The 18,391-nt window shown below is 45.0% G+C and overlaps 1 protein-coding gene across 2 annotated transcripts in view; it reads left to right on the forward strand.

The window, feature by feature from the left end:
* Positions 1-18,391, forward strand: part of PAPPA2 (pappalysin 2) — a 280,635-nt gene that overhangs the window by 175,403 nt on the left and 86,841 nt on the right. For both annotated transcript variants that reach the window (XM_051856951.3, XM_089299442.1), the window contains 2 exons: positions 13,388-13,559; positions 17,820-17,997. In XM_051856951.3, the coding sequence (XP_051712911.3) occupies positions 13,388-13,559; positions 17,820-17,997 (350 nt within the window). The remainder of the gene's footprint in view (positions 1-13,387; positions 13,560-17,819; positions 17,998-18,391) is intronic.

Raw genomic sequence — 18,391 nt, forward strand, 5'->3', positions numbered from 1 at the left:
TGGCTGTTGTGAGCATTTGGGAAATGAAACAACACACAGGAGTTTGGCCTTTCTCTGTTCCCCTAACCCCTTTGAAATCAGTGGAACAAATTTTAAAAATTAAAAAATCGGGGCCCGCACTGTGGTGCAGTGGGTTAATGCCCTGGCCTGAAGCGCCAGCATCCCATATGGGCACCGGTTCTAGTCCCGGCTGCTCCACTTCCAATCCAGCTCTCTGCTGTGGCCTGGGAAAGCAGTAGAGGATGGCCCAATCCTTGGGCCCCTGCACCCATGTGGGAGACCCAGAGGTGGGAGACCCGGAGGGAGCTCCTGGCTTCAGATCGGCGCAGCTCCGGCCGTTGTGGCCAACTGGGGAGTGAGCCATCTGATGGAGGACCTCTCTCTTTCTGCCTTTCCTCTCTCTGTGTAACTCTGACTTTCAAATAAATAAATAAATCTTTAAAAAAAATTTAAAATCAACCAAGGTACATCCATAACCTCGTGGCTTCTGAAGGTCGGTAGTCTAGACAGAGCTTAATTAGGTCCTCTATGATCTAGCAGGAAGTGTCACCCAGGCATGTGTTCTCAACACACCCCAGTTCATGTGGTTGCCTTACAAAGGGGGGGGCAGGAGGGCCTCAGGTTCCATCTGGACACGGTGCAGAAGTTGTCTTCCCTTCCAAGTCACGTTTCCCTCTCCATCAGGCACCTCACACCTGGCAGCTCAGCATGAACCCCTTAGGTCTTGACAGGAATAATCAGAGGCAGCATCTTGTCACCTGTGCCATGTTCAGTTGGTTAAACACAAGTCATGGGTTGCTACCTGCACCCCAACTAAGGGGAAAAACCAGGGTGTGGATTCACAATACATTAGCCTGGGCTATGTCAGAGTATACTTGGACCTTGTGGTTACAAATAGCTAACTGTGTGTGTCTCATACACCGATAAAGGCGCACGCTACAGCCATGCAGCTTCAGCTTATTAGACAGGGGAACATGAGGGACCTGCAGAAATCATGAGGGTAGAGTGGTCTTCACATAGAAACCCCCAGCTCTTGGTCAGCAGGTCATCTAGGCAGCCCCTCCCAGGGAAGTCCTTTCGACAGTCTTGTTCAGCTGGGACACCCCTATTTTTATGAGGGATCCCTGTCCGTATTTATTCAAAAGCCCCTTTTCCCTTACTCACTATGGTGCTTCAGAGCTAGCTTCTCCTTCTCTAAACTGAAATTTTTATAAGATTCATCAAAGTGAAATTTACTCAGTAATACCAATTTACTGCCTAGAAAATAATAAATATACAAAATTTTAAAAATGTGATCATTGTTGTAATTTATCTGTGTTCTGGGATAGGCTGTTGGCTCAGCACTTAGGATGTCCATGTCCCATATCTAAGTATTTAGTTCCTATACCCAGCTCCAATTCCTGGCTCCAGTTATCTGATAACACCTACCCTGGAAGGCAGTGGTGATGGCTCAAGTAATTGGGTTCCTGATATTAATGTGTGAGACCGGGATGGAGCTGTGGGCTACTAGCTTTGGCCTAACCTATCCCTGTCTGAATGTGGGAATTGAACCAATGGAGGGGAGCTCACTATCCCTATTTCTTTCTCTTTCTCTCTCTCTCTCTCTCTGCCACACAAATAAATAAAATTAAAATTTTTTGCAAGGGAATATCATACTTATAGACATTACCTGTGATCTGCCACTTTCATAACAATGAGTAATTAAGATTTAGAAATTTTAGTATAGTAAAATGTGGTCAAATATGTGTATATGTTTCTGTGTGTGCATAGGTTTTTTATTCAAAGGAATATACTTGAAAAGGTTAATGTAATGTGCATTGGCTTATAAAACTAATTTTTAAAATAATATAACATTTTAAATGGTTTTTCATTTCAGAAGAGTATTATTATTTTTTAAAACTTTATTTGCTTTGAGATTTAGGTGCACAGCAAAATCTAGAGGGAAAAGCAGAGATTTCCCATAATCTCTCTACCCCCGCCCATGTGTACCCACCCTATTATAAATGTCCCCATCAGGGTGGAATATTTGTTACAATGGATGAACCCTACATTGACACATCAAAATCACCCAAAGTCTGTATCCTCCATTGGAGTCCGCTCTTGGTGTTGTCTGTTCTATGGGCTGGGACAATTGTATGATGTCATATATCACCCAATACAGTATTCTACAGAAAAGTGTCACTGCCCTAAAAGGCCACATATTCACACTCTTCCCCCACAAATCCCTAACATCTGCTGACCTTTTCGCTATCTACAAAATTTTGCCTTTTCTATGACATCTATACTTGGCATCATGTGGTGCGTAGTACTTTCATATTGGCTCCTGGGTAATATGCATTCGAGAGTCCTCCCTGTCTACTCACCACTTCATAGCTCATTTTTCACTGCTGAGTAATAGTCTGTTGCCTGTGAGTACCGTTTCTCTACCCGTTAAGCTACCAAGGGCATCCTGATTGCTTCCAGGTTGTCATGAGTATGAATAAAGCTGCTGTACATTTCTATATGCGGCTTTTAAATACACTAAAGACCAGAGAGTATGCGCACTAGATTTTTATGGTAAAGATTATGTTTAGTTTTGTAAGAAAATATTTTTAAGTAAAAAATAGTTTTATTAAAAGCATTATCATCCTCAGACTTCCTCCTCCTCTGCCCTTCTTTTTTTTCCTCATCCTAGATCTCTGTTTTCCTATTTGCTTAGAACAAAGTGAATATGATCACATAACAACTGAGTCAAGGAGAAATAATAAGCCTACATGTTGTGCTCCTGTATGGTTCTGTATTGTAGGCAAAAACACTTACATGTTTTGCATTAAAAAGTGTTTACCATTAGATTATAATTGTGACATCACAATAATAAATCTCCAACTCTTGTATATGTATCATCAATATGTACATATGCTTATGTATAATTAATATATGTGCCATACTTTCCTAACCAAGCTTGTGTAAAGGACCGGGTAATTTTAAAAATCAATAATCAATGCAAATGTGTGTTAATTTTATTTGGAATGCTACAGTATCCACATAGAGAGACCTGAAAGTTTAGGTACATGTATCCTAAAGCAGAAGTAGCGTTTACAAAAACAGATAATTCATGGAGAAAAATCAATAATTAGCTATCACCAAGTAGCATAATTTTTGTTTTCATATTATGAACTTGGCTTACCTACAGGGCCTGAGTGATCCCAGGCCAACTTACCACAGTCATCTGGTCTCCTCAGATGTCCCTTCAGGGGCACCTGTGTGCTTCCAACACAAAAGATGCCTTCAGCCCTAGAAAGCCATTCTTGGAAAAGTGATTCCGCTGGCCGAGGTGACAGAACCTGCATCACCAGGTCCAAAACAGACGCCTGTGTGTCGCCCTCCACTGTTCAAGGGGGGTTTACTTGGACATGCGGTTTTGATTTTTTTCCTTTTTTTGTTTTTTCTTTTTTTTTCTTTTTTTTTTTCTTTATGTATCTGCATGCATTTCATAAATACAACTTTAGGAACACAGTAATTCCTCCCAATGTACCCGCCTTCCCACCCACAGTCCTACCCCTCTTCCTCTTCTGTCTTTTTTTTTTTACTAATATATATTTATATTTAACTTTATACACAGAAGATTAACGACATAAAGATTGTGATGTGGCATAAAGGAAAGCAACTTTTCATAGAACTTCTATGACTTATCATGCCCAGAGAATTTCTGGGAGGAAGAGGCTGTGTTTGCCATATAGGAGATGTAGGGGCTCAGGTGTGAAATTGTTTCTGTCTGATTATACTCTAGGTTATGGGTAAAACTGGGCCTAGGTCATAGGGCCACCATGTGTCCGTCCAGAGACAGGGAGCCAGGCACAGCCCAATACCTTGGCATCCCGTCCCTGCTGTAATCAGTGTTTGAGCATGGTCCTGGAAATAGGTCGTTCCATCCCTTAGCTGCCATTCTGCCTCATGCTTCATTGGTCCCTGGACCCCTTGTTGCTGCTGATTTAGCAATTGCTATTGTGCTTCATTTATTTAGAGCACAAATAGGCAATGCCAACTCCTCCTCTCCTCCTCTGACCGGGTTGGGTCTTGCTGCCTTGCCAGGCCTCTCCTTTGCCTCTCCTCTGAAGTGGAATCTTCACATTAACTGTCTTGTGTTTGGGGGTACAGGTGAAACCGTTTCTCTGCTCCTCAGTTCCTCCTCTTTTATCTTTAGCAGAGGCTCCCTCTCAAAGCTCCGGAGTGATGGGAACTGTTCTCTGTCGTGCTGGGAAGAGGCACTATAGAAATGAAATATGTATTGCATTTCTACTCATTTGATTATCTTCTTCCCCAAAGCAGTGTAGCAAATTAACGTTGAATCTGTTTTTGTTTCTGCCCAGTTTCTTTGAAGCAAGGAAAGAATTATAGCTGCTCAATTGTTCCCTATTTTTCTTGCCCAACTTCCTTTTCCCAGAATAATTTGTCCATAAAATAAGAGGGAAGGAGAAGAACTCACTGGACAGGATTCTGCTTACCCTGGCCAATGGCAGATGGCCTGGTGGGTGATAGGTCTGCTTTGGGAGGCACAGGGAGGTAGCTGAGTCTTTTTAACTCTTTATGCTTTGTTTTGTCATAAGATTATAGAGGAAACATGAAAAGGCCATTGGCCTGGTCTCATTAGAGTATGGCTAAGACTATTCTAGAATAGCCCTTACTAAAAACCTTGCCCTTTCTGAGAGGTTTTTTTTTTTTTTTTTTTTTTTTTTGTGTGTGTGTGTGTGTGTGTGTGTGTGGGCTATACATTAAGAACCAGTTGGGTGGCAACTTCTGGTCAAAAGCTAGGAATAGGCACAGTCAGCTCAGGAGCCACAGTGTTGACGCCTTCTTCCAAGTTCAAAGCAGTGACTTTCATCACGCTGTCTGAAATCCAACACCAGGAATTATTTTCTAAAACTCTTGATATTTTCTAGAGTTTTCTTTAAAACAGTAGATAACTATATACTAGAAGTAGAAATGTCTTACGTCTTTAGCAAATATTTATACCAAAGGTGTTCTCTCTTAGACCTTGATAATTAAAAAAATAGACTAAGGCCCTGCTGATATGCAGCCTAGAGTAGCCTAATGTACTTCTGTTCTGTGGAGAACAGAAGTAGAAAACGTGATTCTGAGAAGAGGGATGCATTAAAATGTCACCAGTGTCCCAACACTGCCGCAGCTGGCCCTGTCAGAACAGTCTGTGTTCACGGTAGCTGGTAGAGAAAGCACAGAAAATAAAACAAACCAATGTTTCCCAATTCTGTGATTTTGCCAGGCTTCCAAGTAGACAGACTGTTTACAGATCTGACCCTCTGGTGGGAATGACTCTTGGTTCCTGCCTCGTTCTGTGTGCAGCTGTCCCTGTGGAGGCAGAGGAGCCTGGTGGCAGGAGTGGCAGCAAGGCCGGTGTGCAGACCCCTGCCTCACTGGCTGAGCCATCTAGGTTCGCTAGATGACTTTGGTATGGTCCCTCCCCTTCTTCGGGCCTTTGTTTCTGCATAAGCAAATGAACCGTTGGTGTCAGAAAGCTCCAGAGTGCTCAGAAGAGCAAAAGAACAGAAGGCGACCTGATTCCAAGTCTGATGTCAACCAAAGCCTGGAAAGTTCTGGAATTATGAGATGAGAGGTACATGAAGAAGCTTCTGTGGGAAGTACAGAAACTTTGTCAGGAAAGGAATCCAAGAGGGGAGAGGGAGATTCCAGTGGGGCCTGGCATGTGTTTTATTTCCGTATTTGAACCTGGGACCCATCCCAGGTGCTGGTGCAAATCCCCAAGGGCTCCATTTGTGCGCAGCTTAGGCAGAGCCCACAGAGGATCCAGACTACCCCATCGTCCTCCCTGGACATGATCAGGAACTTGGGCCCATTAAACTTCACCAGTGCTGCTACTTAACTCCACGCTTCATGGTGCCCTGGTCTTGGCCTGTGAATGTACCTGGGGAAGTGTCACTCCTGATCAGGGCCAGGAAATGTGTTTTCTGCCAAGGGCTATTTGGATACTTTATGACATCATTCACAGACCATACAAAATTATCAACTTAAAAATTGGCCTGTGGGTCCCCTGGCAAGGCCAGAGCAGATGATTTTGTGTGTCTTATATATGGCCTGTGGCCCAGACATTCCCCACCCCTGGCTCACCTCCAGGGAGGAGTGTAGGGAGGGAGGGCATCAGCAGTATAGTCACCTCGAGGGCTTCAGTGATTGCTCATCATTAGAAAGACCCTTACAGAGATGGCTAGCACCTTTGAGTGTGTGTGTGTGTGTGTGCTTTGTTGTTTCAAACGGTTGGTTCTGCTTTGCTGAACAAGTGCTTGGAAGCACATGTGTGTGTGTGTTCATCAGGGATTAAGTTGTTTTGACTCTTTCTTTGGCGTTCCACATATTTTATAATCTACATGAGAAGCATGGTTTCTGCAACTTGGTGAGACAGGGCTTTTGAAAGGGAGCATTTTGGCTGTGTGTTGGGAGTCTGCCTCTCTTTAGGAGGACAGGGGGCACTTAGGTGAGACATCTAGTGTTGCAGCCAGGCGTGGTGAAAGCCATGCCCAGGATTAGAAGTGAGTGAAGCCCATCTCCCAGGCCTGGGTCCTTCGGAGTCCAGTCCTCAGCTTAGGAGGAGGTGGACAAGTCCAGAGAGGATGATTTAGAAGAGCCAGACTCTGCGGAGACTTCAGTGAAGAGGCAGGGGACACCTCCATCTTCCCAGGACTCGGGAATGGAGGGAGAAGTCTGCTCAGTGCAGTCCTTCATCGCGTCTCTGTGATGTGCAGGAAGGACTTGGATTAGTATTCCCTTTTCAGTGGGTGTGGCCCTCAGTCCCTCAGTCGGAGACCTAAGAGTATGGGCATCTGGCTGCTGGGGAAGGCTAACAGAACTGTGTTTAACTTGGTTTTTGTCCTACAAAGTTGAGGAGGAGGAAGGATAGGGAGCCAGTGAGGAGACTTGTTTTCCTTTTATTTTATTTTTTTATTGGTTTGAGGAAACAGCAGAGCTGTCTAAGGAATGGTGCTGTTATTTTTGCTACATTTGGCTTTGCAGTGGTTGGTGGGCAGATTAATGAGGAGTCTATATCTTCCAGTCCACTCCACATTCTGCACATCCTACCCCTATGTGCTGCCAAACGCAGACACATTCTGCACATCCTACCCCTATGTGCTGCCAAACGCAGAGCATGCATTCCTCAGAGTCCACGCCCTCTTATTTCAATAAGAATCAATAAAACAGCATGGGGGAAAGAGGAGGAATCTGATCCTCTTGGGCTATTTAACCTGAAAAGAGCCATTTCTAGAGAAGCCACTGGGATTGCTGTTTAGTCAATAGCGGCACTTCTTGCGTTATTCTGTTTAACTAAACAATTGAAAAATTGAGACATTAAGTAATAATCTTATCCTGCACAAGAAATATTGTGAGAAATTCTGTCTTGGGTTTCCCACTACATCCTGCCTGTTCATGGGTTGTCTGTCCTACCCCAATACCACCATCACCTCATCTATGAAATGAAATACCATGTTAAATCTGGAAGGGACCTCTGATAGAACTTCATTCAACCCTGTCATTTCACAAATTTGGAGATGGAGGGCCAGAGTGGTTAGGAGACTTGCCCAAAGTCATAGAGGTCAACAGAGGCAAGCCACAGCCAGAACACAGGTCCCATGGCCTCGATCTGCTCTTCCATCCATCAGATCATGCTACTTCTTGAAAAGTGTGATATGCATGCCATACCAGCTCTTTGAAACTCATGTACAATCTAGAACAAAGTTTTCACCAGACTCTGGGATACCTGAGGGAGGGTAGGCTGTATACCTCAGAAAAGTTCGTGAACTGATGTCATTCTGGCTTCAGTGTGGGCCAAAGCTCAATTACATGCCTCTTTGTTGTTATGCTAGGGTCTTGGTGTTTAGAAGTTCTGGGATGTCCTATCATTGTTCCCCCCGTTGGAGATGTATTCATGAAATTTATTGAATTTTTTTTAAAAAAGAAAAATATCATTTCTTTAGGGCTCAGTTTTCTTGTCTCTAAAATGAGGATTGGGGTGGAATGACCTTTAAGGCCTGATTCAGTTTTAATGATCTGCTAAGGCAACTGTAAAGTGCCAGTGGTCACAACCAGGAATTGCGGATTTTGTTCCAGAACCTTCTGTCAGCTCTTACATGGAGAACCAGGCTTCCAGTCCTGATTGTGCCTGACTCTTACGTGTTGTCATCACCTCTTGTGGTTCATCCAGGGTAGCCAGGAACAGAGGTGCAGGGTGGCCACAGGTACAACAGCCAGGACTTCACTCATCTGTCAGGAATGACCCAGCTCCCCAGATGTGGGAACTATGCCAATACCCCTGTAGTGGCCTCAAGAAATGCAACAACTTAAAAAGGTGCTTGGTTTGGCATCCTCCAGGGGACACCTCGTGACAAGTGTCCTTGTGACAAGTTTGTTGACAATCCATCTGCAGAGAATGAATGCCATTTTCTGGTGCTGGCCTTACCTTCTTCCTCAATGACCAGTAGAAGATATAAGAAAACATTGGGTTCTCCCCCCTAAGTCTATTTCAGATATAGCTGTTGACTCTTCTCACTAGAGAGTCCTCTAAATGTGTGCGTCAGACGTTCAGTGTTTCCCGCATACTGGATTTTATTCAGTTCGTGGTGGTAGGGGAATGGCGTTTTTATACAAGTGTTGAGATTGCAACCTGCCCCCGTGTCCTGTCTATAGAGCCTCAGAGATAACTTTTCAAGATATCTCTTTGGCCCTTTCAAATACTATTTCTTCACTGAGGTCAGATGCAATGAATAATAAAACTTTCTCTAAAGCAGCCAGGAATTTATCATCAGGAATACAGGATTTAAATATTTTCTCTCTCCATCTGCATTCAAGTATTTTCCGGAACAGGGGAAATGTTTTATGCCTCTGCTCTCTCCTATGGCTTCTACGTGACAATTTGTGTTTAGTCCATTAAGACACAACGATGGAGCAATGGAACAAGTTTCTCCATTTGGAGTCCGCCTTGCTGGTTTATAGTCTTGGCCTATAGAATTTATAGACATATCTGTCAGGTTACATAGATCCAGCTATTTATAGAGCTGAAGCTCACTCTTGGTGAGCATCAGAAACTTTGAGACCTAAAAGACATCGCAGATGCTAACAGTCCACCACAGGCCCATATATCCAAACCCCCAGGGCGTAAAGCCTGGATATCTAAGTTTGCTCAAAGCTGCCTAAGTGAGTTGAACGGGCAGTCATGGCTGAGCAGACGCGCCTCTCGGCACAGGAGGACCGCTGTTTCATGAAACTATGCCCACGGAGGCGTTCAGACTGTAGGCATCACTGCCTTCCCCCATCCAGCCTGGGGAAGGCACGTGTGTCTCTTGCAGGACATGGCTAGGATTGAGTCTGGGAGGCCTGTGAGCGGGTTTTGGTTAGAGGGGAATAGCCTGGGGGTAAAAGACAGCTTGAATAGGACTTGCTCAGTGGAAAGAACATTTTTAAAACTGTCAAACCACTGACTCTGGGAGTGAGGACGAGATGGAAGAGAGGAGACTCGTAAGAGGAGTGGAAGGACAGAAAGCAAAGCCCAAGCTGTGGGCAGATGCCCATCTACACAGTGCGATTCCTCAGGGCCTCCCAACTGGAGATGCCAGCTTGAAAACATTGTCTGCTGTCAAAACGGAAATGCCTGTGAATCACATCTGACTGGTTCATCATATCCTTACCTGAGAACACATTGTGATGGGAGAAAGATCTGGAAAAAAATGGGTGGAAGGGTGAGGAGGTGTTGCCAAAGGAGGAAACACACTTAACCGAGCATCTTGGATACAGCAGCAGCTGGATGGATGTTGCCCCTTTATCTGCCATCATTGACAAAGAAAACTGCTTAAAACTAAGTGGGTCTTTAATATTCTGGAATTTTCTTCCACCTACCCTGCTGAGGACCTGGCTTGCCTTAGCCCAGCCTATGCTTCTAGCTCCAGAACTTGGAGGAAAAGCAACTTCACCCGTAGGGAGATGGCCTCACGGTGCAGACTGGCCCTGAGTGGGAGGACTCCGAGGTCCAGCCTGAGGATTTTGCTCTGGCTCTCTATGTGGCCCCCAGCCAGTCCCCAAGAGCTTAATTTCCCTGTACGTCAAACCAAGATGAACATCCAACTTCCCACCTCTCTGGGCGTTGTAAGGAGTCACTTCTGCCATTCTTACTAACATCTGTCCAAAGGCCATAAGGAAAAGGTTTGGAGAAGTTTCAAGAAAAGTATTTTTTACTGTTAGCATTATCTTCACGCTTTCCAAGTGTATGTAGCATCAGGTAGATGGAACAATGGTCTGGAGGGTGGGATGCTGGAAACCCAACCGCCTAACTCAGAGAAGCAGGGATTGTGGTGGAGGAGAAACAGGATCAGAGGTTTGGTGTAGGGGTGCAAGGGAGAGAAGTCTACAATTGGTACCAGATGCCACCAGAAGCTAACGACCTGACAAACACCGTCCTCGTAAAACAAATTCCTTAAAAAGGAAGCAAATGGAAATATAAGCTAGTGAAAGAATTTGCAGCAGCTGGCCCAAAACCACTTCTCACTTCATAAACAGGTCTGGGCTCGGTCCTTTTCTTTGAGTCTCGGTCCTGTTTCACGCCACTTTTCCTCTTGTGTGCTTCCCTGTCCCCCTCCTCCTCCCTTGCTGCCAGAGCTGGACGGACTCTCGCGCCAGCATTCACAGCAGCAGTCGCTCGTGGAACTCCATCCTGATGGAAGAGACTCATCTGGAATATTTGGTGTCAGTCTCAGCATGTATTTGTCCTCAGTGATGACGTAGATTAACTGGATGAAGTCACAGAACAACAACATGTGCGCTCTCACATTGAATTTTTGGCAAAAGGCTGGCACCAACCAGAACGTTAATGACTGTTTTCCGGTACCTCCTGCTCACCGTGCTGAGGAAGAGGTTATGTGTGGATATCAGCGGCATGGGGCATCCATAGAGTTTGGCATTCTTTAGCATCATTAATGGGGTGTTCTGATCCCATCCCATAAAGGATGGTTAACCTTTAGCTCCATTATCCAGATATGCTGAATAAAAGCTCAGAAACAAAGGCTTATTGCCTGTGTCGCCCATCTGATTCTCACTACTGGACTTGTAGAACTCACGCTGACCCATTAATCACTGCCCACACCCTCAACCATGTATCTCTCCCTTCATCAGACCCTGTGATGGAGACCACATCATCACAGGGAATTACCAGGGCACCAAGGATTTCAGAAAGTTTCCCTCATGCCCTTCAACTCCAGTTTCTCCATTGCGTGCCTAATAAGCAAGAAATGAGGACAGCACCAGCTTATGCTATCAATCTCATGGGTACAAAATCAGGGACATCAACTTTAGCATATTCAGATAAAATCCGCCTTTGGGGGCTAGTGCTTTTTAATCAACTCCAGCTTGTTTCCAGGCAATATGTCTATACCCAATGACTTTTTTATTTTCTGCTTACTTTTGCTGTTGCCTAGCTCTTTGATAAAGCCCTTGACTGCTGACACAGTTCAAGGGCAGCATCCACATCAGCGGTGATGAAATTCACAGTAGTCACTTTGGCTAACAATTAGTACCACTGTCTACAACATCAAGTGCAAGGAAACATTTTGATGGTCTCCCCCAGTAGACCTTAAGGGTGTGGTTTTTATTAAACTGCCAGTACTCAGACCAATGTTTTGCAAATAGTAAGTTCTCATTAATTCCTTATTAATAAATGAAGGAGTAGAGCAAGATGTTTGAATCATTGTTGCATAAAGGTGTTTTTATATTTCAGAACCCTGTAAGTCACTGTGAAATTTAGCTAACATCCCTTTTCGAAAGTATAGATTTCCTTTGTTGTTTATACTGTGAATAAATTTACTTCATCAAACTTTTATTGTATCTACTATAGCAAAATGTGTGCTGGATTAAAAAAAAAAAAAACTTATCCTGAATAGTAAAGGGGAAATTGTGTATCCTTATTAACTGCAAGAAAGAAAGGCACATATTGTAGTAAAAGCAACTAGAATAATATAGGAACATGGATGGATTTTTTTTATAAAAGTTGTGGATAAGAGTCCATATTTTTCCTTAAGAAACACATAATCTAGTTGGGAGAGTCACCATTTAAGAGACACTCAGGTACGAATTTTCTTGTGGATAAAAGGATGAATAACTAATTATAGAGTAAGAAAATGCATACATTAACTTTTAAGAGTAAAAGAAATATCAGAAGGGAACTATTTTTAAAATTCCACTAGGGAGTACAAAGGATGAAGATTTCTAGAAGGGTTTCCCGGAGCATAAATGTCTTTTAGAAATCTCAAACAATGAGCACAAGTACAGAAGAAAACTGAAGAGTAGAATAGCTGTCAACAAATGGGGCGGGGGCAGGATGGAGGGATGGGCACTAGGCCAAGTGCGGTGGATGGTAGAGGAAACCAATCTGGGAACAAAAACAAGCCTGTGAGACATGCACCATTAGAATTCCTGTCTATAGAGGATGGAGCTGAAATACTGGGAGGCAGTAACTCACTTTGAATCTTGCAGCTAATACACACTGGGGTCAGAACTCAAACCCAGACAGCCTGGAGCCAATGCCACAGTTTTTCACCTGTGTGGTTTTGCTGTGGCAAGAGGGTAGCACTCTGTGTGCACCATTGCCTCTTTGCTGCTCTTGTGGTCCTGGCTGATCCTCCCTGAATCCTAGGAACTTCTTTTTTCCCTGGTTGATGGACCCAGTGATTAGGGCAGCAGTTCTCTGCTGTGAGGATGTCTGGAAGCAGATATCACACAACGCCAGGCATGTATGGGGATTCGGTACGTGTGAGTTTTCTTTAATAAGCCACATTTCTGATTAGCCTGTGTTGATATTCAGTGATGTGTATTCCTATGGCTGTTCCAGTGTCAAAAGTATTTCCATATCAGTCCGTAAACAGATGTTTCCTTCTCTGCCACCTCAGATGTCCAGACCCCCTGGGGCTGCCCTGCAGTTGACACAACCAGACAGCTGCAGGGTTTACTCCACAGCTTGATCCTGGGTCTGTTCTTGCTGTTTAGGACCTACAGTACTGGTGGTTCAATTTGTGGGATTGCCCCTGATCCATTCATCTCTGAGGTCATCCAGAACTCCTGGCATCAGCTGTCATCCCATCACCATGTACCCTTCCAGAAGAGCCTTTGAAAGTCCGTTATTCTCAGATGTTTTTGTTTGTGTTTATCACACTGCTGATCTGATCTGCCACGTAGAAAAAGGTGATTTAGGCAGTGTAGAAGTGATGATTTGAATGTAGGTTATGGAAAATCACTATTCCCTCTGTTTCAGGGGCACTTCCCGGCAGGAGCTGTGAAGTCATTGTGGCTGTGTATGGGTTCTGAGCCAGTCCTAAGATGCTTCTGTTTCTGTCGTCCCCAGCTGTGTCTACCGGCCCTGTGGGGAGCAGGGCAGCTGTGCGCCGCTGCTGCTTGACCACGCGGATAGGGTGAACTGTAGCTCTCATGGCCCAGGTCACATGAAGTGCGCCATCGTGTGCCAAAGAGGATTTGCCCTGCAGGCCAGCAGTGGGCAGTACCTCAGGCCCATTCAGGTGAGTTGGAAACGCGTGGTCAGGGAGACCAGCTTGGGAAGAAGCTCTGCATGCTCTTCCCCATGGGTGGGTTGGAGAAGGACAGGGTTTTCTAAACGACCTGGAAAGGAAACAGTGAGGGCTCTAAGAAGCAGAGGGAAGCGTGGCTAACAGAAGAGCTTGTGCAGCTCTGATGAACTGGGCATGAATTGGCTCTCCAGTTGGGCAAACACTTCCTCTGATGTTCTCTCTTGGCTTTGTCTTCTGCTCAACAATTATGTTCCCTACTTTCACCTTTAGGCTGAGAAGGCCCCAGTGTAGGCCTGTCTGTAACTGGCAGGTCAGCTGGTTTGCAATCAACTTGTCCAATTAATTGTCACTTGTCCCCCTCAACCCTCGAATAAGACAGTTGGATAAATAGGGTCTGATTTTTCTCCCCCAAAACATTACAGCTGTTACTGGGGCAAAGGTTCTATCATGATTCTAGTTTGGCTAAATTTTCCAAACCTCTACAAGTTCAACTTAAAATTCCTGCAGCACCCTTCTCAGGAAGTCAAGTAGGGTCAGGTGGAGGTACTGCAATGCTTTTGTAAGGAGCATACCTCAGGAGGCAGATCTGTATCAAATCTCAACTTCCTTATGTATTATGTGTGTAATTTGGGGTCAAAACAAACACAGGAAGCTCGCCTCTTGAAGCTTGTTTCGACATTTGTAAAATAATTAGGGCAAAAGAACTTATGTCATTGAGCCACTCTGCGGACAGACTGGAAAGAATTTGAAAGTTTTGGCCAGCGCCGTGGCTCACTTGGTTAATCCTCCGCCTGCGGCGCCGGCATCCCACATGGGCGCCAGGTTCTAGTCCTGGTTGCTCCTCTTCCAGTCCAGCTCTCTGCTGTGGCCCAGGAAGGCAGTGGAGGATGGTCCAAGTGCTTGGGCCACTGCACCCGCATGGGAGACCAGGAGGAAGCGCCTAGCTCCTGGCTTTGGATCGGTGCAGTTCCGTCTGTAGCAGCGGTTTTGGGGGTGGGGGTGGGGGTGAACCAACAGAAGGAAGACCTTTCTCTCTGTCTGTCTGTCTCTCTCTCTCTCTCACTGCAAATAAATGAAAAAAAAGAATTTGGAAGCTTCTAGCACAAGACAAGGCACACAGCATTCTGACTAGTAAGCTGCATTATTTTTTTAAAGATTTATTTTATTTATTTGAAAGACAGAGTTATAGAGAGAGAGGTAGAGTCAGGGAGAGAGGTCTTCCATTCAGTTGGTTCACTCCTCAAATGACCACAATGGCCAGAGCTGAGCTGATCTGAAGCCAGGAGCCAGGAGCCTCCTCTAGGTCCCCCATGCAGGTGCAGAGACCCAAGGACTTGGGCCATCTTCCACTGCTTTCCAAGGCCATAGCAGAAAGCTGAATCAGAACAGCTATGACACGAACCAACGCCCATATGGGATGCCGGCGCTGCAGGCTGGAGCTTTAACCTGCTGTGCCACAGTGCCAGCCCCCAAGCTGCATTATTATAAGCATAACTAAGAATTGTCATTTCTTTCCTTTAGAGAGTTTACAGTACTCTGCAGATGAATTTGAAGCATAAAACCAGCCATTAAAAACAGGACCCTAGTATGGGATAGAGAAAGGATGCACTGGTGCTTACAGAGGGAAGAGGGGAGATGTGGGATCATGAGGACAAAGTGGACACATGATCATTAGTCAGATATCAATGGTCTGGAAGCCTGAATTTTTTTCTTCATTTTGTGCCAATTGATTGCTTAACAGGTTGTGAACTTGTGGGAACATTTCACTTGGATAGTCACAGTTTAAAGTCAAGATATTGGATTTCAAGTGGTTTAGGTTCTGCCTTGAGGCCCCAACTTCTTGGTCCATGACACTTTAGTCAGAAAAACAGAGTTCTTTTCACCTATTGCTATCCTATCACAACTCAAAGCTTTGTCCACTCTAGAAATGAGATAGGAAGAAATGAAAAAGAACAAAAACAAAAAGGTAGGAACTGAATTCACTTCTGTGATAGGTAAAGAAGGGAGGGAAGAAAAGATAGTTTGCAATGCATTGAAATTAGGAGCAAATTCAAAACAAAACAGTCAATATCTAACAAAGCCAGGAGAAAAACCAGGCAACACAGCCAGAGTTTGAGAGATGTTTTTTAAATGATTAGTGGCTCCTGGTGGCTTGAGCCAGATGGCCAGACTGTGATAAGTATGGAAGGGGCAGAATCTGGGCTTGAAAGGGAAGGTGGGGGCTCATCCTTTGCCAACCAGATGGTGAAATTAGCAACAGGGCTGTACAGCTGACCACACTTCTGTCACCCGAGGCTGGCCCCATGAAAGAAATCATGCTTTCCCAGCTCGTGATCACAAGACAGTGGGGATATTAGCCTTTTGTTGACACAAGAACTGAAACTAAAAAGAAAAAGATGTCTGGCTTTGAATTTTGTCCTTCTGGCAGGCAACAGGGAAACACTGGGAAGCTGGGAGAAGCAGCCAGCCAGGAGTTGGTGTTGGGGTGACAGGTGCCTTCGGCAGCATTCCACCTTTGGCCTTGGTGTTGCTGTGGTCTTCTGGAGCGATGGCTGGCCCTCCTTTCTTCTTACTCTGGACACCTTCCACTTCCTGTACTGCTAGAAGCCTGATCGTCTCGAGAGGCCAGCCCCTGTGGTTACTCCGGGAACTGCCCATGTGTTCTCCCTCCACGCCCAGCTTCTGGGGCTTCAGCTTATGTCTTTAGTCCCCACAATGCCTTTGTGCCACCACACGACAGCACAAAGGACCTGCAGAAAGTTTTGACTAATGGATAAAATGTCCGTATCCCTTATCAGAGCATTGGGTTTGAGTGCCAGCTCACCTGGCAATTCTAGCTTCCTGATGGCGCATACTTTGGGGGGAAGCAGTAATGACTCAAGTAGTCGGGTCCCTGCTACCCATGTGAGAGACCTGGACTGAGTTCTCATCTCCTGACTTTGGCCTGGCTCAGCACCAGCTGTTTTAGGCATTTGGGGAGTGAACCTGTGGTGAGAACTCTGTGTGTCTGCCTTCTAAATAAATAAGTAATCTTTTGAAAGTTGAAAACATGTATGATCAAAACAAAACAAACTAGGCATGGATTTCAAAATATTTTCACCAAAATAATTCTTTCCTTTAGTTCCATTTTTCCATGAACTTTTGAAGCCCCCTTGGATTATATGATTATGGCTTTATTTTTTATGTATTTATATTTTCTTTCTACTCAATCCCAATTTTCTACTTTGCTTTTATTATTTCAGTATTTATACTGTGTTCTCTCCAAGTATTACAAAACAAAAATAGATCTCTACCAATATCCTTCCTCCTTTCCTGACTTCTTCTCTTTTCTCCCTCTCTCCACTCTTCCTCTGTCTGACTCTTCCTGAGCCAGTTTCAACATACGATTTGCTCCAGGAGAGCATCTTGTTCCGCACAGGGCTTGGTCCCCTGGGTGCTCCATACATATGTCTTCAGTTAATTAGCAGTGATGCGCTCTAGGGCTACCCGACTGAACTGACAGCCCCTGGGAAAGGCCTGGAATTTGTCATGTCTCTGCTCTAGGTCTTGACGGTGCCCTGGAGGTATTCACTCTCGGCTGTTCTTGGATACCTGCACCGTTCTCAGTGGTGGTATCAGCTGGCTTATTAATAAGGGTGCCAGCAGGACACAAACGAGGAACTCAAAACTGGGCGGCTCTTGAAAGAATTTAATAAAGGGACTACTTACAGAGCTAGAGGCAGGATCCAGAGAAATCACAAGGAGATGGCGCAGTATCCCGGGATAAAGACCTGCTGTTACCACCCCTCGGCCTGACAAACAGACTGCAAGGAGCAGTGGAGTCCACAGGAAGAAAGAGCTGCCCGAGGATGCGTTGACAGCAGCGACCCCATCTGGAAGGAAAAGGAAGAGCAATCTCTGACCTCCCTCTCCCTTCCTCTCCACTCTCCTGAACCCAGGCCAGGAGGAGGGTGGTGGACGGATCTGGAAGAGCAAAGGGAGGACAAGCAGTAGAACTGGCCTTGAGAAGCCTGGCCATTCAGGATTCTCTTACCCTAACTAATGGGTTTCATTCTTCAGCATCAGGCCTGGGTATTGTGAGATGGTGTATGAAAACAACTAGGGATAAAGAAGCAGAAAGGCAAAAATAATTTTACCTGTTTTGAATATTTGGACAAATACTCACCAGGTTGTTTCCAAAGCCTAGAAACTGCAAATGTTCTGATGAACCTGTTTATGTGAACTTGACAGAGGCAAATTTTCTGTTTCTAGAAGGAGACCCTGCTCACATGCTCCTCTGGGCACTGGGACATGGATGTGAGTTGCATGCCTTTTGACTGTGGGATTCCTGACCCATCTTTGGTGAACCACGCCACCTTCTCCTGCCCAGAGGGAACCGACTTTCTGAAGCGCTGCTCTATCTCTTGTGTCGCACCAGCCAAGCTTCAAGGTACTGTCTGGCCAGTCAGGAAATACATGCAAACTCTGTTCAGCTCCTCAGCCTTGGGGACTTGTGGTGCCCTGTGCAAAGCTCCCTTCCCATTGGCTTCACCGTGCCACCCTCCTCTAGTAATGCCAGCAAAATCCCAAAGGGCATCACTGTTCTTTGTTTCCAGCTACCTGAAGGATGCACCAGTTCAGGATCCCCTTAATGAACCTTTCCTCTGATTTTAGTTGATTGTATGCATCCCAGAGTCAAGCCAGCTAGTACAATTGTCCTGATAATATTAGTAATCAAGATGTACTTTATCATGCATAGTTTGAAATTTAAGGCTTTCAATCATCCTGTGAGTTGCATGTGTTTAGTTCTGTCTTACAGATGAGAGCACAATTATATAAAGGGT

Source organism: Oryctolagus cuniculus, chromosome 7 (assembly GCF_051225735.1).
Source record: "Oryctolagus cuniculus isolate XC-2025 breed Fujian yellow rabbit chromosome 7, ASM5122573v1, whole genome shotgun sequence".
NCBI classification, from domain to species: Eukaryota; Metazoa; Chordata; class Mammalia; order Lagomorpha; family Leporidae; genus Oryctolagus; species Oryctolagus cuniculus.